We start from the raw sequence: 26,254 nt of genomic DNA on the forward strand, positions 1-26,254 counted from the left end.
CAAGGTATCTTAAGACCCTCCATGAGTAAACGGCCTTGAACATTCGTTCCATACATTACGACACACGAGTTAGGATTGAAATATGCAAAGATTTACGAATAATTGCTTAAATTTTACGTACTTTTTGTATTTTTACCAAAATGTTCCTTATTATATTGCCTATCTAGTGTTGGTTGTAATTGAATATTATGTGTACTCTAGGAGGAGTAGCACGGAAATTAATGAAGAAATAACCATATAAAAAAGTATAGGTAACAAATTGTAGTAATATGATGTTTATTTTTTGTAAATATGTGTATACGTCAATATGTATTATAAATTTCGAATTGATAGCTTCTAAAAATATGGTAACGCTCTATTTTGCAGGGGCACCGAACTATTGTTACTATAAGGAAACTTCCTTAGGAGACTACCAATCATTTTTAAACACATTATATGCTATTTTAAATATGTATACCATAATAACATACTTTCAAATCGCCTTTAAAACTTGTTTTCATGATCACGTCAGCACAGAACGCGTTCTTATAACGTTACATACAAATAAACATTGGGTGCAGGGGATTCCCAGGCGTATAAAGGATTGTACAGGGAATATACCACGGAGGCAATGAGATTTCGCTTACAATAAGAGTCATCTTTAATAAGGGACGCTGTCGCTCAAATACGATACGGAAATGCAAATGCTCTAAAAAAGAAAAGAAATATGGTTTAATATGAGTATGATAATATTCACCATTGATAAAAATAAAATCATTGGTTCGTGCAAATTGTTAGGTACAATTATAAAGATGTAAGAAACGATCACGATTTATAACCTACAGTGTTTGTCATTGCCGGTAAACATAGGGGACTTCCTTGGCCCTTTTTAAAAGACAACGTAAAATCTTGTGGTCGATTATTACCTATACAAGAGTCGTTTTATCATTATAGGTGAGATGACTTTTACAAATGCGTATCGAACAAGGCATGACCACGCGAAAATAATAAATTTATACCGCCTTGCAATACCTACTGCTTATTTATTTATTGATGAACAATCAGTAGGAGTTACTATAACTTATATTAAGGTAATACACAATATAAAAACAAAAAGGTTGAGTGCACTGCTTTTGAAGATTGTTACAACGAGCATTAGCAAAAGTAGAAACTTAACGCAGACAGGTAGTTACTTACACTAACAAAATAATTACCTAAATATGTAATGTTATTGTTAAGTTCAAAAAACAATATTAATAATGTCAATAAAGTAAATTATGCTAGCAGAAGGTAAAGTGTAAAGGTAAAGGTAAGGTAAAGTGTCCGGTGATGTGGGTCAACTGTTTCCGAATTAAGACAAACATTTAACATTTAAATTGTTTTAAAGTGATATGAAACATGTCCACTTCACCGCCAATTACTTAAACAACATATTGTTCGCATATACTATTAAATATGCGTTTGACTTCCATAATAAAGTGCTGATTTAATCAGTATCATGCCAAAACTAAAATATATTTGAATACGTACGTATCTTTTCTTACATTAAAGTCCTGGCTAGATTTCTAGACATACATTTACACGTCTTATCCCCAATGTACCGAGTGTACGATATTATATCGTCACATGATGTCACAGAGAACTTCGGCATAATACAGCGCAGAAAACAATATTTCATGATTCCTAGATACGTGACTGCTAGACGTATTTTTATTAATATCTATGTGGGTGCTCTTTTTTCTCCCTACCGCATCTATGAGCGGATACGCGTACTTTAGCTAATGTATTGGGGATGGCAAAACGATGTCAAGTTCAATGGCAGGCCAGCTGATACACACGGTTCGTCAGCTGATGCTACGATTAAAATTGTTCTAAAACTTTGTGAGGACTTTTTAGGCGGTGTTGTTTTTACTTAGTTATAGAAAGGATCAACTGATTTTCTCAGGGCTGGGTGTATCACTCTTATATTTCGCCAGTTATGTTAGGTCCCACGTACTAGAGGAAGTTTAATTATAATTTTATTACAAGTGATATTGGGTTTTTCTTCTCAACAGTTTAGTCTGAAATTCGTTTCCGATATGATGTCATATGACAACATGTTCCTCCTATGACGTCATGAATACATCTCCAACTTTCCAGTGAAAGAATTATTCGATTCTATACCAATTCAATGAAAAGAATTTTATGACTAGGTTGAAAACGTATTTATGTAATTTCAGACATTATCATCTCAGCATGTTCTTGTTGGTTGTTACATCCTATTTCGGTGGTCAGAGATAGTAAAATTCTATGGACTCAAAGATAAGTCCGGCGAATAACTCATATATAAATTATATTAGTCGTAATGTCATAACAATTGCAGTTGATATTTTATTGGTGAAATTTCTTCTTTGATTGCGTGATTAAAACTTAAGTACATTTATTTCAAGTTGAAAATTCAAATGTAACTTTTAAATAAATACATTTGTTATCTGAAGAAATAGAATTACCACGAAGAATTTATAGTGTTTTGCGGCACAATTGAAACATTAGATACGTTATCTGACATCGTAAGTGCGTGGATGTTTTATTGATAAATTCATCTCAAGATACTATGCAGGTAAGCAAGAACTCGGCTTGCGTATGCGCAATCTCCACAAGTCATTGACATACGATGTTCCTAAGAGACTAGGGACTTTGATTAAACTATACTATCATTCAAAGATCATAATGATAAGTATATATGTGAGGTTAATCCTATGTGACACATTTTCGTACTTCTACTTCGATGATATCAATTGGCAGAACATACATCAATCATAAAACCTGGTTAATAAGGCTAACAAAAGAAGCAAAAAGTCGCTTATATATATCAAATCTTCCCCATCAGACATGTTATTGTTTATCAGGTGTAACAATGATTGTCATCAAGTACTGTGTGAAGGGCATTTATTAAATCATCCGTTCATCGCTTTCTTCTTTGAAACTTCCTACTTAACGGTTGTAAGTGTAGTTTTTAAAGTGTTTCATTCTAAGTATTTATGACATAGTATTCCGCATCTGAATTAATGAGTCACCAGGGAATGGATTCCTTTGATCATACATATATCGGAGAATTACAGTCATTATTTGTACGATCGGAGAGATCCGATCAAATTATTTATGTAACATGCTAGTGAAAGTGTAGATGAAAAAAAAACATATATGAATTGTAAATATTGCAATTTGGAAATGCCTAGATGAACTTTGAAATATTTTATAATCGACTGCCACGAAGAAATAATCAATGTCATTATATTTATAATCTATAAATACCTACTACAAAACAGAAAAAACGTGATTTAGTAATTTATTACACATGTTGGAATTTAATGATCAAACTTGTTTCTATTTTGAAAAGGGTGAATTTACATGAATACAGGAATGGTAAATTTCGTTTATCGTTTGATAATGCAATAATAATTGAAACATTTAAAAACCTAAGGCCGCACTACGGTTTAATGACGCGGGCGGATATTTTTCGAAATCCCAAAAACGCTCAACGTCTGAAAACTAAAAAACCTCCCTGGAATAGAAATAAAAAAACCTCGAGCGGTACTACCACGTTCGAATGTACAAGGTTTTGTAAGTAGTTGTGATTTTTTAATTTGTCGCAAGAATAAATCGCCAGTGCGTTTGCTCGTATTAATATCGTGGAATCACAAAATAACGCGGCTAAATAGCAAGCGCGGTTAACGTACACCACACGTTAACCGCTGCTAACGTGTGGTTTGGCCTGACATAAAACCACAAAAATAAATAAATTATTTAACATACAATATATATTTAAATAAAAAAAAGAACTTCCCAAAGCGGTTTAAAAATTACAGAGTTTTGAGATATCATAGGTACATTAACAAAAAACTTGTGGAATTAAGAACCCCCTCCTTTTTTGTCAGTTAAAAATAATCGGTAGGTACATCTCAACTGCGCAAGTGGGTTTTTTAAAAGTGACTTTCATTCATTAACCTGTATAGATATCATATCGAAGTAAACACTTAGTAGTATGTAGAATAATTTTGTTGCGTAAAATGGAAATAGCTAATGTTCTTGTAGCAAGTTAGAAAATCTTCAACAAATATAAAACTGCCGTTAAAAGGTATTAAAATAGGTACCTTAATGTGGTATGAGTATCCTAATTTCATGTCCATTTTCTCAAAGTTTTTTTACGCCAGTCTGATAGCAAAATTAGCGGTATTAGGTACATACTTAATATTTGTTTTTGTGCCTCTCACACACACACACACATCACGCATTTATCCCCGAAGCGGTATGCAGAGGCGCAATCAGTACACCTACTTTTCGCCAAGTGTGTTCTGTATCATGACGTGATAGGGGACGAGCCTATCGCCATATCGGGCTTAAATTCCGGGCTGATACTGAGCAGTAAACCCCAAATATCACTTTGCCCGACCCGGGATTCAAACCCAGGAACTCAGAGCGCTCCCGTACCGCGCATGCAGTACAACTACGCCGCCGAGGCAGTCTCACGATACAGGTTATTTACTGCGTACAATTATACATATAACAAATATAAAAAAAAGACGAAGAATATCCGACAAAAAGTTTAACATTGTTTTTAATTAACTTGTTTTGCATTTAATTACAGCAAATACTAACTAAATTTATATTTACTGTAGTTTATTTTTGTAACCCGGCAGCAATGGGACATCGTTTCAATAAATTCGCCATATATCATGAGTTCCAAAAGCATCAAGGTGTAGGGGGGCCCAAGGTCCGCAGTGCCGGGACGTATCCATTTAACTGTCTGGAATCGTTCACATACGACATACCATGTTAATGTTACAAATCTGACTTATATCTAAAAGTTATGACTATCAAAACTAATATTAATAAAATAAATAATTTTATTTTACTTTCATTTTTGAGTGTTTTTGGGTGTTTATTTTTCTAATTGGTTTCCAGGACTGTAGTTTAAACGTTGACTTTTCGAGAAACATTATTGCTACTTATAAATCCAATTACGATGTTTTCATACAACAATAAATTACACTTGCTTCAACTAAATTATTTACCAATCGTGTTTGTCATGGTTTGACTCATGAACTCTAAACACATAAAAACAAAAAATAATATGTTACTTAAAAAGTATTCTGTTTCATATAAATCGTGAAAAAAGCTATTTACGAACTCGTCTCTTTCCCGAGTTTACGTCAATGCATGTCCTTCAAACTTCAATACTGAATGGTCAATGAACAAATCGGAGCGTGACTGCTTTGTGAAGAATGCATTGTGGGTTTAAAAGCGTTTTCAAGTATATTTAGGCGTGGTTTTGAGGGCATAGTTATTCTACTGAAACGACACGATTGAATCTCTCGCTTATACATCAGCTGAAAGGCAGCAAAACACTCAAAACTTTGGATTTGTCGTTCAAACATATTTTAGGATCTATAACTTGTTCATGCCTTGCTTAAAATATTTCTTATCTTACTCTGCACATCCTTTAATTTGGCCTTAGACGTAAGCAGTAGATGCATAATAAGAAGCAAACTTTTTGAAACGAAACATTGTTTTCTGTTGGCATTACACAATAATTAAGATAACACAAATTTGCTAATTTAAATAAAGGCCTTGCATATAGGGCGGCCAGATCTAAGGCCGCTTAGCTACAGCCACAGCGACCAGTTTTATACATTTGGATTAAGGTAACACGCTTGAACAGCTGTGTAAACTTTGATTTGCCAAATTTTTGCTGGTATATATTTTATATCCGCCTGGACAGCGTCAACCGCACACAATGTGTTAAAACCCGCCATAGTGGTCCACGTAAGTGTATCGCGTTCCAGGATCAGCCTGTGTATATCCGATTCCAACAGGCCGGCATAATTGTGTCGACTCTTGAGGGGTAATCTCTCGTCAGTCGACATTCTATTGGACCCCACTCCGCTTACCATCAGGTGCAGAGAGTTTACAGTGCCGTGTCCGTTAAAAAAAATGATGGCTGAGGCAATAAAAAAAAAAAATTAAAGCGGAATTGGCCATAAATTGGATGTGTACATGTTTTTATTAATCGTGTATAGCAATCTTACTGACTTATTTGCAGGAGACCTTAGTGTTAATTGTAATTGTTTACTATCAAAATATTCGTTAATTATTATCTATAAAATTATTTAATTTTGAGTTAATTAAAGAAAAAATAAGCGGTTTTATCTTTTTTAGGGATCTGTATTATGTATTATAATCAACAGGAATAACGAAATTTTTATACTACTATGATCACTTTTGCTCTCTGTTATTGTATCGAGACCTCTTTTCGAGGGTAATAGCTGGGAGCACAGGTGAAGCGCCAAACTTACGAATTTGCTATTATAGTCAATAGTAAATTCGTGAGTTTGGCATAGGTGTGACGATGTGTGGGTGTGGAATTTCAAATAATATTCAGAGAGGTAGGTACGCAATCTTAAGTTCCTAACCTCATCAATCTGTTTTATATATTTTTTTTAATTGTACAGTCAAGGACAGGTATAAGCGGCGATTGCCTAGTTAGTTGTGGAACGGACTGCCGAGATGAATGTCCACAGGTTCAAATCCCAAGGGCACACACCTCTGACTTTTCTAAAAAATGATGTGTGTATTCTTTGCGAATTATCGCTCGCTTTAACGGTAAAGGAAAACATCGTAAGGAAACCTGCATACCTTTCTCTATAGGAATTTCGAGGGTGTGTGAAGTCTACCAATCCGCACTAGGCCAGCGTGGTGGACTATGGCCTAATCCCTCTCAGTAGTAGAGGAGGCCCGTGCCCAACACTGGGACAGTATATAATACAGGGCTGATGATGATGATGATGACAATCAAGGACACAATACTTTATAGCATTCGTCCAACTGGCTGGCCAATTCAACAGTATATAGAGTACTTTTATTAGAATTAAATTGCATAAATCCTAATCCAAGCACGAAACCACGCCATAATGAAATCTAAAAACTAAACATTAAGCACGTTGTTTACAGCAAAAAAATAAATTGTCATCATCATTAGGCCATCAGCAGTCGAGTGGAAAATAACATGTCACGTAAAGGCTGGCTATTAACTCACTTCGATGTTGTAAATATACAAAGTGACACTTTACAAAGAATGGAAATGTGAATCAGCTATACAATATTTACGTATTAGCATTTAAAGTTTAATACAATACATCCATACAATAATTAGGTATTAACATTAATAATTTAACCGTTTAAAAACTTGTGACAAACCATCACACTAAATTTTATTCATCAATTTGGTATCTACATTTATGAATATTTTATAGTTGTTTTATATCTCAACTTTTTTTCTGCCTATTGCATCACAACGTGCTTTTAGACTTTGAAATAAGTGAATTGTCTTCAAATGCAATGCCTGAGGAAATTTAATGGATGGATTCATGCTGTATCATAGTGTGAGGTTAAAATAAAATAAACAGACCGCTAGTTATATTTGCTTAGACTTTAAGAGTTACAGGTATGATTTATTCTCTACCGGTTTCTATCATGAAAAGGTACGCATTATAAATACGGCTATGATCTTTTAGTTTTAATAAAACGATCTCATTTCCTTCTAGTTATGCGACCCGTCCTCTTGCATTTGGTGGAATAAAATTGCTTATTATGCCGTACATGCCTACTCAATACGAGACGCCAAGGATATTAAGAAATCATCAACAAACTAATGCAGCGCTTCTACGATGACGAAATTTGAAAAATGTTTAATTCGTTCCAGTAGTAGAGCCATAAGTATATTTAATGAGGTTGAGCGGAAAACAATATATGTATATTATCTCTAATTGTACACTGACGGAATTTACAAAGGCAACTACAGATAGATATACTATGTAATGTATCGACTCTATGAATTGTAATTATATATCTATATTTGAATTTTATATCAAAATAAGTATATTGCATTGCGCTGTCAATTATATTTTAAATAAATATACAATAAAAATGTTAAGAGATATTATAACATAGATGTTAATCTTGCTGTACGGCGTTTCAAATGATTTTCGCAACTGGTTTCTGGCTTAGTACAACGACCCACGCGACTTCATCTCGGTTTGAGGTCAATTTCGCTTGCAGTGTTGTGGTTACGTGTTGTTCTACGACGAGAACATTTACCGAGTGGCGGCACACGATTTCAGATTTTAATATTAAAATTGTTAGGTAATAAGAATATTTCACCTCATCGGAATGGTGTTACTACTAAGCAGATGTTAGACTTATTGTTCCGTATCCGGTTATTAAATACGCTTATTTAGGGTCTTATACAGGATCCTTAGGAATTTAAAATTCGAGTAACCTACAATAGCTCAGTCATAGAACAATATACATGTCCCACGAACAGCAATATACCGTATTGTACGAATATATTTACTTACTTCTTCATTGTTTATAGTTTGATTTTGCCATAAACGTCTCATGCTAGGCTAATTAGCAAATGAAACGATAATTTACAAAAGTATATTATGTAAAAAGGCACATATTTTGATAACTATAAAGGCGGAAATAAAACCGTAAACATTCGAATTAAAATACTTCCGATTATAAGCGTGAAAGTAAAAGAACGGCCGATAACGTTAAAACCATTATATACATAGACATTTATTACAGGCAAACAAATTTACACATTTTACAATATGTTTTTACGTAAATGAGATAAAAGACGTCAGAAACTGTTTTTATTTAGATGAGGGCCATCAGGTTTGCACGCAAAGTATGGATGTTAATGCTAAAGAAAAGTGTTACAAGGGCGCCAACAGCGGTGCTCAAATTTAAAGTTATCACAATTCGTTAGGTGTTTCTTCCTCCCTATACGAGGTTTTAGGAAAATCGTATTTTTGTGTGTACCTAGTAATTACAGGAGTGTTCTAGGCAAAGGTGTGAAGAGTGGGAGGCAGTCTTGGATTTGTAAATAGGCTGTCTAGGCCGCGGTCTATGGGCGGGGCCTCTTAGGGGCGGCAGATTTCAAAGGAGGCTCACTCGATTTCCTTCATTAAGTATTCGTTCATTTAACTTTAGTGCCTTCCATAATACAAACAAATGAAAAATTATTAAGTGTTTTCAAAACCTACATACATACATAAACCTACTTAGAACCTACATGGGGCGACAGAAATAAAGTTGCTTACACTCATAAAAAATATAAATCCGGCACTGATGGAAGGAACAAAGATCTAGTAAAGATTGGAAGGTAAAAATGTCTGGTACGAAGTTAATCTGGCGGTAGTATTTAGGATTTAGGATTATTAACCTTTTAGGATTACACAAATTTCCAAAAATCGTGTTATTTACACTTATGTTACTCCTATGCAAACATATATCTAGGCTGAGCGTTATGATGGTGAGACTTGTCGGTTGTCATTAGTCTATCATATCTGCAGACAGCATCTTATTTAATTAAAAGTTATTTTACCATACGATGTACCACTTAATTTTATTACGAATGATGATAATATAAAGTCTACAATGTTCTGATTTACTGAAGTTAATATTGGTGTATATTTTCTCACGGTCTCGGTAAACAAAATAACGTATACGCGTCACCTTATTCATTATTTTTATGAAATGATTCTTAGAGTCCTACTACAGTTAAATAATGTAATGTTTCAATAAATAAACTCCGAGTCATTCTAGAAACAAGTTGCACAAGTCATACCAGACTATTTGCAAAAGTTGTCCCGTGCCGATACCTAGGAAAATTACAGTTTATGAAATACACTTATTTACTACTCCAGCACCTTGCTGCATAATATTATGAAACTTTGAAATTGATTTATTTGGACTGACATACGCCGATTTTCAATAAAAAAAAAACAGGCTATAAATAATAAATAAAAGGTAGAATGTGTGGTAGAAAAAGGCTCATTTTGTTTATCGGACGAATCCGTCTTTTTGCAATTACGGACGCTCTAATCGATGTAAATAGTTACAAAATGTAAATCATAAACAACAATACACATTTTTACTTATGGAGGTGTATTCCTAAAAGTGCCATGGAATATTATTGCTATTTTCTATCAGTGAAAGAAATAACACCAATATTATTTGCTGAAAGTACAAAACTATCTTAATTTGTCTCGAATTAATTCCGTAACAGAGAAACAAATTTATCGCCATTAAATATTTATTTTTTGAGACACCGTAGAAAAAACTGGCATTATAATCGAAGGACAGCTTTGATAGCCGCATAGGTGCAAGAGCATCATTGACTCTTGGAATGAAAAGTTCCTCTGGCCTTACATACTGTTTTGTAACAATTTGAGAAAATCCTGTGAGCATACCTGCAATAATGTACCTTTTACTTATCTTTATTATGGCAATATCTCAGTGTGATTATATTGTTGACATTGTAGCAACGACAAGGAAATTAGTCATGGAACAAAAAGAAAAAACCTACGTGAGCATGCCTTGCAAGTACTTTTGTTATTCAAACCGGTTATAGATTTTTAACAGATAATCAAACAACACCTACTTCGACAGCAAATAATATAAATTGCAGGTAAAAAGTATGCAGACTTGCAGGCTTGATACTAGTGGCGGTAGTCGTTGCAGGTAGGAATTATACATGATTAAGACGTTTCCGTTTAACCACTATCAGTCTTACTTATAAAAATTTCACAATGCTGTGTTTAGTTAAAACACAAATTTACTTGATCAGCTGTAAGTCAAAACCCGCCACCTTGCCTCTTATTAAGGTTTAAACTAAGAAACCGCTGATGTTTTTAACAGCTATTTAAGCAATTCTTAACCAACTCTTAACGCTAAAACAAGTTTATAAATACGACTGTATAATTGTAATAAATACAGAATACTATTTAGATTTGCGACCAAAAAAATAGAAATGTTTTTGTCTCTCAGTCAGAATTAACTTTTATACGTGTAAAGGTAATTAAATTTAAACAATAGAAAAGAAAAACATTGTTGCTTAGATTTTATATTTCCTTATATTACTTAGAACCTAAATTGCATACAATTTACAAACGCAAAAACAATTAACTCTGTAATTAAGTTTTACAAAAGTAATTAAAGAAGTTTATATATTTATAATTACTTGTAGATGTCCAGTGGTCGTAATTTGATTGTCGAAATTATTATATTTGCAACAAATTATACATACATTTTATTTACCTTTAATCGTGCCAAATTTTACTTCTCCGTGCGCGCAACTAACTTAAATAGGAGTACGAAGTTTTTTCTTCACGGATATATAGATATTATAATTTACATCTGCCTCTTATTCAGTGATAAAAAATAATTACGTAGTATTTTTTTTAACTCAATCCTTTGAAATCAGTGCTATTAAATCGATGGTGTAGCAGGTAATTGGCTTTCCGTCATAGGTTAGCATTTAGGCCATATTATAATGTTACAATTTGAGATTGAATTTTGTATTATCAGTGTCTACTTGCGATAATACCGAATATAATATTGGTTATTGAAAATCCTATAAATAATTGTTTACATATTATATTATATCTTATATCTACTTTTCTAGTGGCGCGTAGTTAAGTAACTTCTCGATTAGATCCACGTGTCCAAGCAACATTCTCCTGCAACAGTACCTCTTGAGACCCAACGCGTCGAGAGCATCTCTGGAATAAACAATACCTTCATAATTTATAGTTTAGAAAAGTAAAATTGATACTTTGGGGCAATTTTTCTGTACTTGTAAATAATATCAGCCCTGTATAATATACTGTCCCACTGCTGGGCACGGGCCTGCTCTACTATTGAGAGGGATTAGGGTTTAATCCACCACGCTGACTTAGTGCGGATTGGTAGACTTCACACAGCCACAAAATTCCTATAGAGAACTTGACTGGTATGCAGGTTGCCTCAAGATATTTTCCTTCACCGTTAAATTAAGCGATAATTTACAAAGAACTCTTCCTTTGGATTCGTATAAGGTTTTTATTTGGGAGTTCCGATTTTAATTAAAGTTGTATACTTTAATGAAATTTTATTGGAGATTATTATGAGTTACGGGTTGGTTTGTGAATATAAGGAAAGATTGGATCTTTGTAACGTTCCACGGAGATATCTAGGTAAATTGCGGGTGCAATTATTGTACTTCAAACTTTACAACAGACAAAGATGGTATAAAATGCTAGCATTAAAATGTAAAAAAGCCTTTCCTGTTCTTATATTTCAAGACTTATTAATGATCAAAAAGCTGATACTCCTCGAAGTTTCTTTCTTCCCCGTACGATCAGACATTTAAAAGCAAATTCACTCCATCATTACTTTCTTGTCATATTAATATTGACTAACGAAATATCGAGTACTTTTGTACGCACAGTGAAAGTTGACCAATCAAGTTTCATAATGATTACGGTTTAATAAGATAACTGTACGTCTTGATGAATTGAGGGACTTTCAAGATATCATTCGGTATTTATTGCTTTTTTCATAATTGATTGATGAGACGAGCAAGTTTCTCGTCAGGTCGTAAATATTACAAGTCCCTAAGCAGTAGTACCGTTCTGTTTGAGACTGCTGTTCCCTCTTCGCCTAGAGGCAACAAGTTATCTTGTAATGCTAAGTTATTAAACTGAAACTTGTTGCTTGGTGGCAAAAATAGATAATACGATGGTAAGTACCTACCCAGGCGGGGTATTGAATACACGAGATATTTATCGCTTATTACAGTCAACCACATAAGTAGCTGAACAAATTCAAAACTTCAAATCTCTTACACTTGTGGGTTCTTATCAACATTTATATTTCTTCACATAAATAAAATAAAACTGTTTTAATTTAAATTACACAAAGAAAATTGTATTTATGTGTGTACTTAACGTGTATAGACGATATGAAATTTTGAATTTATTCGGCTAATTATGTAGCTGACTGTACATTCAAATCCAAATGATATTGATAGGTATGGCAAAGTACTTCTTTCATAATGGGCGCAGGATAGTATTTAAGTACTGGGTGTATATTTTTAATTATTTCCATTAATTCATCGGTAATGAAATAAATTATATGCATGCATTAGATCATCGGCAAAAATGATATCGATCACAATTCACAAACAACAGCACAAAAAACTTGACATTTATGAACTTAATAACTTATAACTGTTTTTTATCTCTTCAAATAACCGGAAAGTGCAACGGCTTGCTCAAAAAGTAATACAATATTTAAAAAAAATATAATCTATACAAGGTTATGAGTAATGAAAAACCCCGGGCCGAGGCAATGTAATTTATTTTACGCTAGCTTTTGTTTGCGGCTCCGTACGGAAGCCCTTTTCGGCGAATGAAATTCTAACTATATATTGTATTATATAGCACTTATGCGGGACACGATATACTCTAATATATGATATCCAGAATTTGTGCGTCTGGGTAAATTCCAAATCCAGTCAGTTGTTTTCGCGTTTATTGCTAACAGGCATCCAAACTTCTTCAATTATAATATTAGTATGATTATAAGATAACAGTGCGGCCTTGCAAATCGTAATAACTGTATTCGAATGGTTTATTTTTATTTATATGGGATATCGTCTTGCGGGATGCACACGCAGTTCTATATATGCTACTAGCTATCCGATAATACATGAAGTAATAGAAAATATCCAGTTATTATATTTTAAAAGCTTTAAATTAGCCGAAAATTATAATTGATCAAAAAGTTCTAAGATTATATAGAGCTGATATTGCCAAGATTGACATAAAAATTATGCGCTCATGCGACGGTTACTCGATCTATCGTGAAATAGCAAAATACTAATGTAAAATACTTTATATTTTTTTCGTATTTATATTCAAAGACGACTTGACATCTTGTCATTACAAATAAGACGAAATGAATAATGACTTATTACCAATAATCGGTAATAACTTTTGGATCACAAATTTGGTTCTAATGGCTAGCCTATAACTAACTATACAGTCTCATGTTATTGTAATTGACTAACAATTTGACTACACTGTACTTATTTACAGGGCCACTGTGGCCACTTCTTTTACATGGTCAAAGGTTTTAAGTCTTTAACCATCTATAATCATACATGGCTATTACCAAGAGACCTTGTTATTGCTCCAAAATAATCTGTGTACAAAGGTTTTTTATTCTTTGCATATGACTAATTCCCTCTGTTTACTTTGAAGTGAGACAATAAAATTTTATGAATACATTTACAATTATTGTTTCTGTTACTTTGTTTGACAGATGTATTTTTATTGTTATGCAAAAGAACTGCATTCTGCCACACAAGATAATAACCATGTAATTTGTGTAGATGTTTAATGATTATTACTGTACCTGTGTACCATTACCACGCATGCTATGTAAGACTTAAAATACAAATTTTAAAAATATTTAATATACTAAATTTACTTAGTACCTTTAAAAGTTAAGTAAATACCTCTTCCAAAAAAGGTGTAAATATTTAAGAAAGCGCCATCTGTTAAGGCATACAGGAAAGTAATGAGTAATTCATTGAAATATAGTAAGCTTCTTACAAAGATGCTCTATTTATATGGTGTTTATCATCTCTTTTGACAAATATAACACATATGTCTGGGCAGGATTATAGGCATTGTGGTGTACTATTAAAATGGTGGATATGAAAATTGACCGTCCAACAGTAAACAATTATGGTCTTATTCATAATAAAACTATCAGAATTATTGGAAGTTTATCTGGGCGTTATCGGAGGCATGTAAAAAATTGGTATTCATAATGGTTCAATTGCGCTAAAAGTCTCCGATAAAGATGCTTTGATTTATCGAGCCTAACCCCCGTCTTTACACCTATGTTAAGCGTTCGATAGCAAAAAAATGGCTGACATCGGTCAGCTGTTTCGTGTTTGACGCTTGTTGCCAAAGTCAGTCTGTACTTAGAAGTAAACAACATTTCGACCTTGTAGCCCATCATTTTCGTTTCAAGAAGTATTTTTATTTAGTTACGTGTTAAAAATGCAAGCTAGGCTGCTTTAGGTAGAAAAATGTGTCGTCAGAAATTCGATCCGTATTCTCTGGATAATGATGAATTCCGTCAACGGTATTATTTTACCAAACATACGACTGCATTTATAAGTGACTGATAGTCCGCGAAGAGTTTCAGCTTCACCGTATAGGTTGTGGCAGATCACCAGAATTGCAAGTATTAATTAACTGCATTGCCATGTTGGGATCGTCATGAAGTAAGTTAATTCTATTCCATGTTTATACAGACTTCGGTGAGTACGTATACCTAATGATGAGCTACTTTTAAATTCGTTTTCTTAATAGATGCAAGATGTTGGAGACCTCTATGGCTTATCTTAAGCCATTACAAGTGGTATATGTAGCAAAGTGGAGCGTGCGCTAGTATTAAATGCTGCAGATTATAATTATGCCCCACGTCTTTTCAGAGGAACCCTTGTTAAGGCTGGAATGTTATGTAAAAGACTTCCCATCTATAATTGGTTGTATTTATTACATAAAAAATATGGTTGTTATGCAGCCTAATATTTTATAGAAAAGGATATTATTTCCTCAATGTTGTTGTTCAGGTAAGATTTAAAGGTTTGTTGTAGGTGACTTGTGATGCTAATCTTCAGATCAGAGATATTGTTAGATGGCAAATCAGTACTCATAACTCCCGGATATTGCAACAAGAACTTTGGTGTGTGGAAACAGCATTTTCAATGTCTGTTTCATGGCATATCTAAAATTTGGCAATGTGAAGACTACTATTGTGACTCTTGCAGTGTTGCACAACATTGCAATTGCTCAAAGAGAGATATATGCCACAGAACAGTGTGCCCAATATTGAAGAAGTGTCAGAATCAATTATTATCATCATTGACTCAAAATCTAGACTAAAGTTGTTCGCACTGAAAGGTATCTAATTATACAACATAATTAAAGTTAGTCTTTGTCATTTATTTTTATAAAATTATATTTTTCTTTTATTAATATATCACAATTTTAATTTTTTTATTTCACTGGAGCTTATTGTCCATCTGAATAGCATGCAACTTTTCCTGTGTTGCACTTCTCTGTTGCAATTTATTCTGCAGATGTGGGACAAACCTGAAATTATGCAATGTATAAGCATTCAACATAATTTGAAATAAAAAAAATGTTTATTCAAATATACAACAGTAGTATCCCACAGGACTATAGTATAAAATTTAAATTACTTAATAATGATTTGTTAATACCTCCCTTATATTTCCAGGTGGAGGTGGATTATAGTATACTAATGCATCATATGCATGCCTTTATCTGTGTACTTTACAAATTGTAAATCATATTTGATTATATGTTGACTTGTCATAAGAGCCTTTTATATATATGCCTACATGATAAATAAAGGTTTTTATTTATTTTCTTTGTTATTTTAACTAATAAAGACCTCAAAAATATGTTTTACTTATGACCTACCTAAAACAACAATATCCTACATGATTATAGCATAAAATGGATACATACATATCTCCTTTATATTTTCTATTGAAAGTGGGTTCTGAGGAGGCACAATGAGCATGATCTAAAAAATAAAATTGATTTATTCCTTTTATATTTCATTGTGCTGTTTTAACTTTATTATTTGTGCTGAATGCCACCAGGGTACATAATCACTATTGTATATTATCCAAATATTTTATTTATATGAATATTTTAAGAGTGGCTATCATAGTGCGTATTGTTTGGCATGCTCAATGCAAGAGTAGCAATATTACATTTCAGTTAGCACAGTTCCCCCAAATGAATCTACGATACCTATATGAAATTGTAGTTCGTGTCGACATTTTATGTTCAAGAATATGAACTCGCTCCCTAATCAATTTCTTCAACATAATCTTGTAAAAAAAGCAATAGTTAGTAATGCAGGAATACATAGCGAAAACGTTCAAATACAGAAAAAAGCTACACCAACCTTGTCTTCCTCCAACTACTTTTCACTTCTTTACCATTTTATCGCAATTTGCTGCCTGCGTTCTTCCAAGTTTTACGAAGAATTTCGAAAACAACAAATAAATCTTCCTCCTGTATTTATTTTGTTTACTTTTTTGACAAACGCCATTGTGACAATGACAGACAATTTTTTTTAATGTCTATTTCCAGAGACAAAACTTGGTAGTAATTGGTAGAACTTATTTTAATTTTTTTTTCTACGAAATGGCAACATTGTGCACATTTAAAGGCCTTTTTGTTATCGGAGGTTTATGAAACCATTATGAATAAGAAATTTTATCGAAGGCTCGATAAGCTTATAGGATGTTTTAACTATTTGCGATTTATACCTTCGATAAGGGTTTTATTATGAATAAGACCAATACTGTTTAAATTAAACTGACCCGTCTCGGATTTTTTATAATATTATAGACTTATTACCCGCAATAACATTTATTTAATATTTTTTCATTATCTGTGACAATAACTATATTTTGTGTTAACAATTTTTTTAATGGGGAAATATAGATGTATCTTGTGCTTAACAATAATAACTCGCCTGGCCTTGTTAACTGTCATCACTAGAGGTGGCCTTAACAAATTATTATGTTCATTTTCTCAGTTTTGCAATTGTTTTCCTTGATTTAACTGAGTTTCTTATTGAAGATATGAATACAATTGTAAGAACATCACAAAATTCATGTAGCATGATATAATCTTACTCATGTCAAAAATATGAACATGATTGTGATGAAAAGATGTTTAGGTGATCGATAAGTTAGTAAGATCGATATTATGTGATTGTTTCTTAAATTATTTTCAACACAGAATCCATTGAATGGACCTGGATATATTCTGTGCTCTGCTATTCTTTGTTTCTGTGCTCTTTAGTTCTCTGTATTTAAATTTCTACCTAGTTATTTCATTTTTATTTTCTTATCTATACTGAACACTCCTGTATTTGTTTGTGCTGCGTTTTACAGTCTACACTAATGTCCAGTGTTATCTCGATTGCTCTTTGTTGTTGGTGTCCTTTTTTAGTTCACTTCGAGTCAATATTTTTTTAATATTTTAAACCCCTACCTTATCAACATTGGCAAAAGCACAGATGAAACATTTGAGCCACTTTAAAAGAGGAAGAAGAACCTGTGTATAGTTTAGTACATAATAACATCAAACCTTAGATTATTAAGCTACTTTTAATTCCAGGAAATTACAATGGAAATTGCACCTCGCGAAAGATGTTTCCAGGGGAGTCATGAATACCTAATCTTACTACGTACTAATATTATAAATACATGTTAGTGAAAATATTTAGATGTTTGTTAGAAGTAAATGCAGAAACCTTAGACTGATTGAATTAACATTTAGGCTACCTCTTATTTCGGTATTTTTTGGCATGAAAAATAATGGGTTGTTAATCTATTTTTTTAAATAGGTAGGGGCGGGTATTGCACGCTGGTGAAGCCGCGAAAACACTCTTATAAGACTGTGTTTTTATAAAGATAGAAGCCGCAAAATAACTCACCCTTCAGTATACTCCGCTTGTAAAAGTCCCAGATATGCTTCCCATTTGTTGCCAATTACTTTGCCACACGTGAAACAACGCACCGGAATTATCATTGTTGATTTTACAGCCTAAAATAAGAAAAAACAGTCACAATGTTATTTGAGGTTATAATTTTTTAAGCAATGTTTAACAAGTAATGTTTTAGTATGTTTTCTTTTTGGTTGATTTTGTGACGTAAGCGAATATTTACCTAGAATGGATAAACTAAAAAAATTGCAAATATCCAAATATATAGCAAAACAAGTCGATGCTTAATATATTTACTGTATTGAACGAGATCAACCTGATTGAGATTTATATTATGTTGTTCACTTGCTCCATGTTACAGATAATGAAATACGTTCGGATACATGACAATAAAAATTGTGCATGAGCTAGATAATCAGCGTGAAGGTTGAATTAGAATTTAAAATAATAATTTCCGTATTTGTTTAGTTTTACGTTGGGGTTATTTCATTGGTATTCTAGATAATGTACATGTGATAAGATCGGTCTGAGTGGGAATGGAAATCTGAATTTAGATGTTTTATTCAGTTACACTTAAATAATATTGAAAGGTCAAATTCAGTAGCAGCCGTGGAAGGGGGGGGGGGGGTTTAAAGTTCTCAAAACTATCTCCGGACGGATAAAGCATCTTTTGTTCTTATCAGAAAGTTGAAACGGTTTCTTTTTCGGCGAGCTTATAAGTATCAATAGATTATTTAATTCAACCACACTAATGTATGTACTATGTACCAATGAGTTGAGGGTAAATTGTTCCCATTTAGGCTGATTGATTTTCCTGCGTGCCCATGCTTTACACCTGGTTTCGAATAAAAACAATCTACTCATCACGTGCTTTGCGAGCGTAGTCTCTGCACGCATAAACCTTGCAGAGTTTTAACGGTATTTCCGTGTTTTCCGGCATTTTCCCACACCAAAAATTACTTATTTATAATTATTATAATCATTTGTGTTTAAAAAAATAATCTTACCATGTGTTAAATGTTTACGGTATAAATATATTAATTAAGCGATAAAATAATTGTAATAAAACGTTTTCCCATAATACTGTTTTTTTTACAGAATTCACAGAAAAATGACGGTCAGCATGGAACAACACATAAACATAGATGATAGTCAAATGGTAAGTCATTTCTTATATATAATATAATAATAACACGAATTCCATCAAGATAAAGGGGAGTAGAGATGATTTCAAATAATTCGCGAACTCAATACGACCTCATTTTTTGAAGTCGGGTAATAACACAACGAAGGAGCACAAATGTTATGACGTGTATCCGAACGTACAACTGAAACTGTCACTGTGAAACTGCCAAACAAATTTGTTGAAGTGTCATAAATGTCAGTAATCAGTATTGTCAACTGTGTCAGTGTCGTATTTAGTAGGGGGATGGGTTTTTGTGTCTAAATTATTTAAATTATCCTGTCTTGAGTATTTAGGAAATTCTACAGTGTATACACAATGAATAGAGTGTTTTTATTCCTATACGTATATTGCGCAAATTTATAAAAGATAGGATAAAGTACTGTAGACTGCAGTCTGTTAACGAGTATATTGTTTAATTTTTAAAACCTATTTCTAATAGATTCATATTAAAAAACACGCTAATACTTGGTCATATCGTGAATTATGTTGTGATAGAATTAATAATATTCCACGACAAAGAACACCATTCAGTTAAAAAAATAAAAACACGTACTCGTATCGAATTTCGTAACATATGAAGTAATTTAAACAAAGCATTGTGTGTGACGTCATAATTATTTAATTATTTATAATGGCTGGTTAATAATATGAGGTAATCGCGAGATTATAATAATGGATTCGGAAGACGACAACCAGCCTTTGATTCAATATGAGGGTGGTGGAAATGGGGAATCGTTCTTCGAGCTGACAGCTCAGGTTATCAACACTGACCCTGAGTTTGAGCAGGTGAGTTTGGAATGAAGACCTGATTTAATTTTTTTTTTTATTAAACTAATTTTTAACTTAATATACAGTGATTTTACTTCATGATTAAATAAAAAGTAATATTTAACTATGGGAAAATAATTCATACCAGAGTTTGTGAACAAATTGCCTGACATTTGCTTAGAATATAATATTGGTTAATAAATAGTGGATGTATATTAGAAAAGAACTGATAATAATATATGTAATTATAATCATGAATAGTTAGCCTCACAAAGAAATGCTTAGATAGAAATATTGGGATAAAATATAGATATTAGGTATTTAGAAATTTTTAAACCATTATGTTGTTCTATAAGGTAATCAAGTGTCTATATTAGTTGTTGAGAAGGAAAACAATAAGGAAATGGAGCTTCAAAAGGCCTGATGAATTTTAATGCAAGGACATTTTTGTCATTAGAGCTCCAATATCCATATCGGAATGTCAATCATGAAATAACAACCAAGCTCCTTAAATAAAGATTTAAAAAAAAAAATGTCATATTGTTATGGGAAGAATAATCATAAAATATTTTCATACATAATAATGACTATGATCAAAGATATGCTTCCACTAAACTTCAGTCTGCAACATACTTAATTGCTGACTCACTTTGCCACATCAGGTAGTGCATCTGCCAGCACTAACCCTAACATCCACTGAGGGAAGTTTAAAACAATACATATCTGAATATTTATTGAATTGTGTATTTTTTTTTTTTTAATTTGATGGAATCCTACTAGCAGTTAACACACAATAAAGTATGGAAAGATACTCTATTATGGTGCAGCTTAGTATTCCTCTCTCAATGAATGAGTATTGTGTGTTAGTTAACTTCAAAGATGCATTCAATGGGTGTTATAACTCAATAAATGTTATCATTGGTGTAAGCGTTGGTACCCTGTAAATTATCTTGGGTTCATAGAGTACTATTTGCTGGCTCAGAAAGCTTCTATGTTATATTTTTTGCACAAATTTAATCATATATTCTGTCTGTTTTAGTAAGTATACAATACAATACTCCAAAAGATAATTGAAGGGGGAACAATGAATTAATGTCCGTAGATATATTTATTGTATGTTAAATATTACATATCTAAGATAAATAAAAATTAACATAGAATTTTGCAATAGTGAGCCAGTGAATCGTCACATTAAATTAAGAATAATTAAATTTAGTATGTAATATTAATAATATCAAAATAATTTGTTTCATATTTTGAAACCTAAAGTGCATTTTAAACATTTTTTCTTTCAGTTTTGTTGTTTATGTTAAAATTTTCTTTAAAATTGAATCAAGTATGTGGTTTTGCTATTCATGAAATTTTGACCTGACTCAGTGCTGACTGCTAAATGTAAACAAATGAAAGGCATTTGTGCAATACTTATACTATTTTTAAGAGGCCAGTTGACTCATTTGTTCATGTGACACCCTCAAATGTAAATCAAATATTATGCAACACGATCCTGTTTGTTTAAAGTGCATTAATGTTGATAACTGAATTACAGTAAACAGATAATATATTTAACAGATAAAGTGACAAATATGAGTATTAAGAAACAATGCATAAAGCCATGTTTTGATTTATTATATTAGATAATAAAAATGGGTATTATTTAGGTAAGAATAGAACAAGACAAAAATTATCACCTGGAGAACTGTGTTACTAATATTTGACACTTTTTGCTTAAATGGTGTTTTTCCTTATTAATTCTAAAAAAGGCTCGACGATTGATGTGTGGTGGCCTAAGTATTACACACTTTGTTAAATAGAAAAAAAAAACATAGAAATTTATTTCTCAACATGATTAAGGTCACAGCTGTAAACATAGCTAATTTCGGTTGTAAGAACCCATATAAGTGGTAGAGACAGTTAATAAGTACGCTATTCAGTCTTGTAACAGATTGTTAAACACATAAACAATTTTACTTCAGTTAAAATAAACAGTTACAAAAAATCATCCCAATCGCTTTTTCGATCTATCGCGAAAATAAACAAATCAGAACAAAGCTTTTTTGACATGTTTACAAATGACTTATTCTCAAAATCGGATTGAAGATTGAGATTGGGATCGTTTATTCAAAACGGCTGTAAAGGATTTCCTGTATAATACAAGAGTTCATCACGCTCATTGCACATTATCGCGACACTAAAACGGGTTTTATTCTATCGCGTAATACAATGTTATAATGTAATAATTAATATAAGTCGTATAACACGCCGATAGCAATGTTATTTACCTTTTAATTAATTGCCTATTTTGTAATCGCGTTATATCATTCATTGTTTTGCTAGATTTAAAGACTCGTTTACACAAGATGATTTTCTTGCAATATACACGTAAAAATATTGGCATGGCATGTTATTATGTGGGGGTTCAAGGGAAAATATTACTTTAATTCCAAGGAAAAAAAAAGGATTAATGTCAACCCTGAAATAGGTCTTTTATGTATTTTTTTATTTATATAATCTTACGATATTGTTATCGAAAGATTTTTACTTCCGAAGTATCTATGGTGCATATTTATTATCTTTGACGCGGGCGTACAAAAGTTGACCTTAAAAAGGCCATTTATAGGCCACAACGGCTTAATATATGTAGTTAGAGAAGACCTTTCTATCCATGACTTAAGGACATTATTCAATACTTTACCGAAGCCCCATTTCTGAAACTCAGCTTCATGGTTATTAGGTGGTATACGGCTATCGGAAGAGCAGATGGCGGGTGGTGTTGATGCAGGTGGTGATGGTGGTCACGTGTGGCATACCCGCGCTGCTGTTCCACTGGTGTCCCACGTGGCTGCTGTACGCGACCTGCGTGCGGTGCTGTTTCCAAGTAGCTGATCAAGTGTTGGTTGTCGTGAGTATGAACATAAGTTAAATAGTTTATTTAACAGAGTTTTAGTCCATTTTTGTCCTATTTGAATAATTCTAGCGGTAGCGTAGTTCTATTGCGCGGTGCGACTTCTTTGAAGTAGTTAGGCATAAGTGGTATTGGGTTTTTCTACTCAATATCAGCCAGGTGTCTGGAATTTGTGCCTATATAGCGATAGGCTCCCTTCTATATTATCACGGGATGGAATACACTGCGGAAAGTGGTTGAACATGTATGAATGTCTGTTTTGTAATAGTCTTAGAAGTAATCGGTCTTCTATACTACATGTTATCTATGAGTAAAAGTACATTTTTGATTACGATTTTTTACGTTTATACACACTGGCTATCAAAGTGGGTATTACCCTTCCGAATTGAGTAATTTAGAAGTAATCTTGCCGGATGTTGTCATCGAGGGGGCGTTGAAGGCAGGCGGGTAATACCCCGCGGTTTCATTGTTCGGTTTAAATCGGCAAAGAAGTTGGCAATTTGTGCCCTTGCGCTTTCGCTATACCCTTAGGAAATGATTATGAATTTGATTGAGAGTCTTCTAACTTTGTCTGGAGGTAAAGATAACGTATTGAAAGAAGAAAACATTATGATTAAGATTTTTTGTATTATATTAAAAATAAACTGATTATTTATTTTTGTCACAATTCATGTCCTATATTCTCTGTTTCGTGAATTGTGCCCCTGAATAAAATACTTGCTAAATACAAACATTTCACTCAGAAAAACGCAAGCACTTGTAATTAACACTGTGAGAAAAAACAATTATTTCATAACTGCAACGATAAGTAGAGCAAAAATGCGAATAGTGTACCCGTATGGCGGCCTTCATGTACAGCGTGGGTTACAATGATAACGACTAGTTCCAATTGTTTTGGTTTCATTTGTCCTCTTTTTAAATGTCCTTTGATATGCATTTCGTAGGCAACAGAGTCGTAAGGGACATAACAGGGTCTGGGTTATTTAATTTTGAAGTGAGAAGTATAATGATCTAGGTTTGAATAGCTTGATGGATAGCCATAAGCCATCTATCAGTAGAGGTCTGCCTACACTAACCGGACGTGATGAATTAAGCCCTAAACTCTCTCAGAAGTAGAGTATGCCTTTACCTAAGCACAACACTATTGATTGCGTCATTATCCGTAATCTGTTGGGTGCAAGGATTCATACCATCCCACTTCTAATGTTCTCGAGTCAGTCGCATCCAAGTTCGACCCAATATGATCAATTATCATTAGCAGACTTATTTGCTTGATGCTGTTACTAAAAAAACCGACTTACAGCTAGACTGTAAGCACTGTGCTATTTTGTCTTTGTTATATAAGCTATATTATTTGTAAGTATTAGCAAAAAAATATGTATTCAATAATACATTGCCTTTAATTTTGTTTCAGGAAACATATCAAAAGAAATGCAAAAGTTTTTACATACACAAAATTATGGAGAAAAATATATCTGACACAAGGTGATTTATTGTTTATATTATTACTTGGCTTGGCGCAGTCCAAACTATGCCTATGATTATGGCCAAGTTATATTGATAGATGGGAAGAGAATTGAATTATTGTTTTATTTTTAGTGGTTTATTCAACGAAGGTTTTCAAGACGAATCAGATGGGGACAAGAGGCCGACTGAAAGTGCTGATACCATTCACTCCCCCATTCATCTCGACGATGGAACTACTCTCAGTATGTAAATGCACTTGACGTCGTTCAGAAAATATAGAATAAACATTATTATATTTTTATCATATTCAGAAAACGAAAAACGATGCGTACATTGTCTACAAATATGCAGACGAGTGTAAACGACACTCTTCGGCCGAAATTATATTAAATGAAATTAAATGAAATGATTTATTTTGAATCTGTAAAATGTTATACATTATTTAGATTCCGTCAATATTAACTCTACCACTAGTTCGGAAAGCAGTTCTCACCAGAGAAGAACGGGCAAGAAACTCTGGTGTTGCTCTTTTCAATCAGTTTAGGGTAACATACTCTGCCCATTTAAATATTATAATTAATTGTATCTTGCGTTCTATATTGCGTTAGAACCTATCAAGAACCGTCTTAATAGTCCGGTCAATTTAGACATTCGAAGTTACATAAAGTCCCAACAAGCTGAATTTCTGTGAAGTTGTTCAAAACATAATTATAAACAATGTCTAGAAGTTCCCCATCATTCCCCTGTAAGGAAAAAATTTAATTCAAGGTCAAAGGTCAAAAATGAGTTTTTCGCGATTTTCAGCAAAACGGTAAGTTTTATCATAAAAGTACCTCAGACAAAATTGTAGATCATAAAATTATCTATAAAAAATGTATCAATACTTTTTTTCTTACGAGCCACCGTTTCTGAGATATAACGATTCAAAAAGTTATAAAAGTTATTATCGTCATAATATGCACACGTTTCCACGCCACCTGAGGCAGTGTACTTAGCGCGTTTTTTAACGTTGTTTCCCCAGTAGGCCTACTCCACGGGTCAGTTGTGATCCTGTTTAATGTAAAACTATTGCAAAATAACGGAAATTTTCAAAGATTGGAAAAGAGAAAAGCGATGTAAATGAAAAAAAAGTGTTGAAGTTTATTCGTCTTATTTGTAAGTTTCAAATTCTTGTTCTTCTTCTTGATCTTCTTCTTGTTCTTCTTCTCCTGCTTCTTCTTCATCTTCATTTTGGATGCAAGTAAATTGCGTCAATAGCGATGTATCGCATGATACTTCGTCGGAGTCAAACGAATCCTCCATTGTTTGTGATTCAATATTAGAGCACGACCAGCCTTGACAATTTGTGCATGCCAAAGAACAAGACAGTCCGACTTTTTTGCAACCACATTTAGCACTGCATCCCTTTTTGCAGTTGCAAAAAATAGTGTTCAGCAGTTTTTCCGTTGCCGGTGGAAGTAAAGTTTGAACTGGCTCTAATATATATATATATATATATATATATA

The 26,254-nt window shown here is 32.9% G+C and overlaps 2 protein-coding genes and 1 long non-coding RNA gene across 4 annotated transcripts in view; 1 reads left to right on the forward strand and 2 right to left on the reverse strand.

The window, feature by feature from the left end:
• LOC115440461 (probable cation-transporting ATPase 13A3) overlaps positions 1-26,254 on the forward strand; it is a 49,186-nt gene that overhangs the window by 5,627 nt on the left and 17,305 nt on the right. Inside the window, exons 2-5 of one of the 2 annotated variants that reach the window (XM_030164778.2) lie at positions 19,525-19,585; positions 23,112-23,279; positions 24,697-24,767; positions 24,882-24,991. In XM_030164778.2, the coding sequence (XP_030020638.2) occupies positions 19,538-19,585; positions 23,112-23,279; positions 24,697-24,767; positions 24,882-24,991 (397 nt within the window). In that variant the 5' untranslated portion in view covers positions 19,525-19,537. Of the gene's footprint in view, positions 1-19,524; positions 19,586-19,812; positions 20,399-23,111; positions 23,280-24,696; positions 24,768-24,881; positions 24,992-26,254 lie in introns of those variants that run through there. The other variant, XM_030164776.2, reaches the window with a different exon arrangement.
• LOC115440462 (DNA-directed RNA polymerases I, II, and III subunit RPABC5) lies at positions 10,915-18,788 on the reverse strand. Its single transcript, XM_030164779.2, has 3 exons — positions 18,650-18,788; positions 18,418-18,527; positions 10,915-11,588 (listed from the first exon to the last, which is right to left on the reverse strand). Exons 2-3 carry the CDS (start codon positions 18,510-18,512, stop codon positions 11,480-11,482), a joined length of 204 nt encoding a protein of 67 aa, XP_030020639.1. The 5' UTR covers positions 18,513-18,527; positions 18,650-18,788; the 3' UTR covers positions 10,915-11,479.
• Positions 15,984-17,006, reverse strand: LOC119189392. The gene is made up of 3 exons (XR_005112392.1): positions 16,873-17,006; positions 16,377-16,482; positions 15,984-16,022 (listed from the first exon to the last, which is right to left on the reverse strand). It is a non-coding gene; the product is annotated as an uncharacterized LOC119189392 (long non-coding RNA).

The sequence above is a fragment of the Manduca sexta genome, chromosome 3 (genome assembly GCF_014839805.1).
Source record: "Manduca sexta isolate Smith_Timp_Sample1 chromosome 3, JHU_Msex_v1.0, whole genome shotgun sequence".
Taxonomy (NCBI): domain Eukaryota; kingdom Metazoa; phylum Arthropoda; class Insecta; order Lepidoptera; family Sphingidae; genus Manduca; species Manduca sexta.

Excerpts from the sequence above, each read along its gene's own strand:
- LOC115440462 (XM_030164779.2), bottom strand. The coding sequence starts at position 18,512 with ATGATAATTCCGGTGCGTTGTTTCACGTGTGGCAAAGTAATTGGCAAC. Across the intron at positions 11,589-18,417 it reads CAAGCGGAGTATACTGAAGG|AGATGCTCTCGACGCGTTGG; the intron begins GTGAGTTATTTT and ends TGTTTATTCCAG.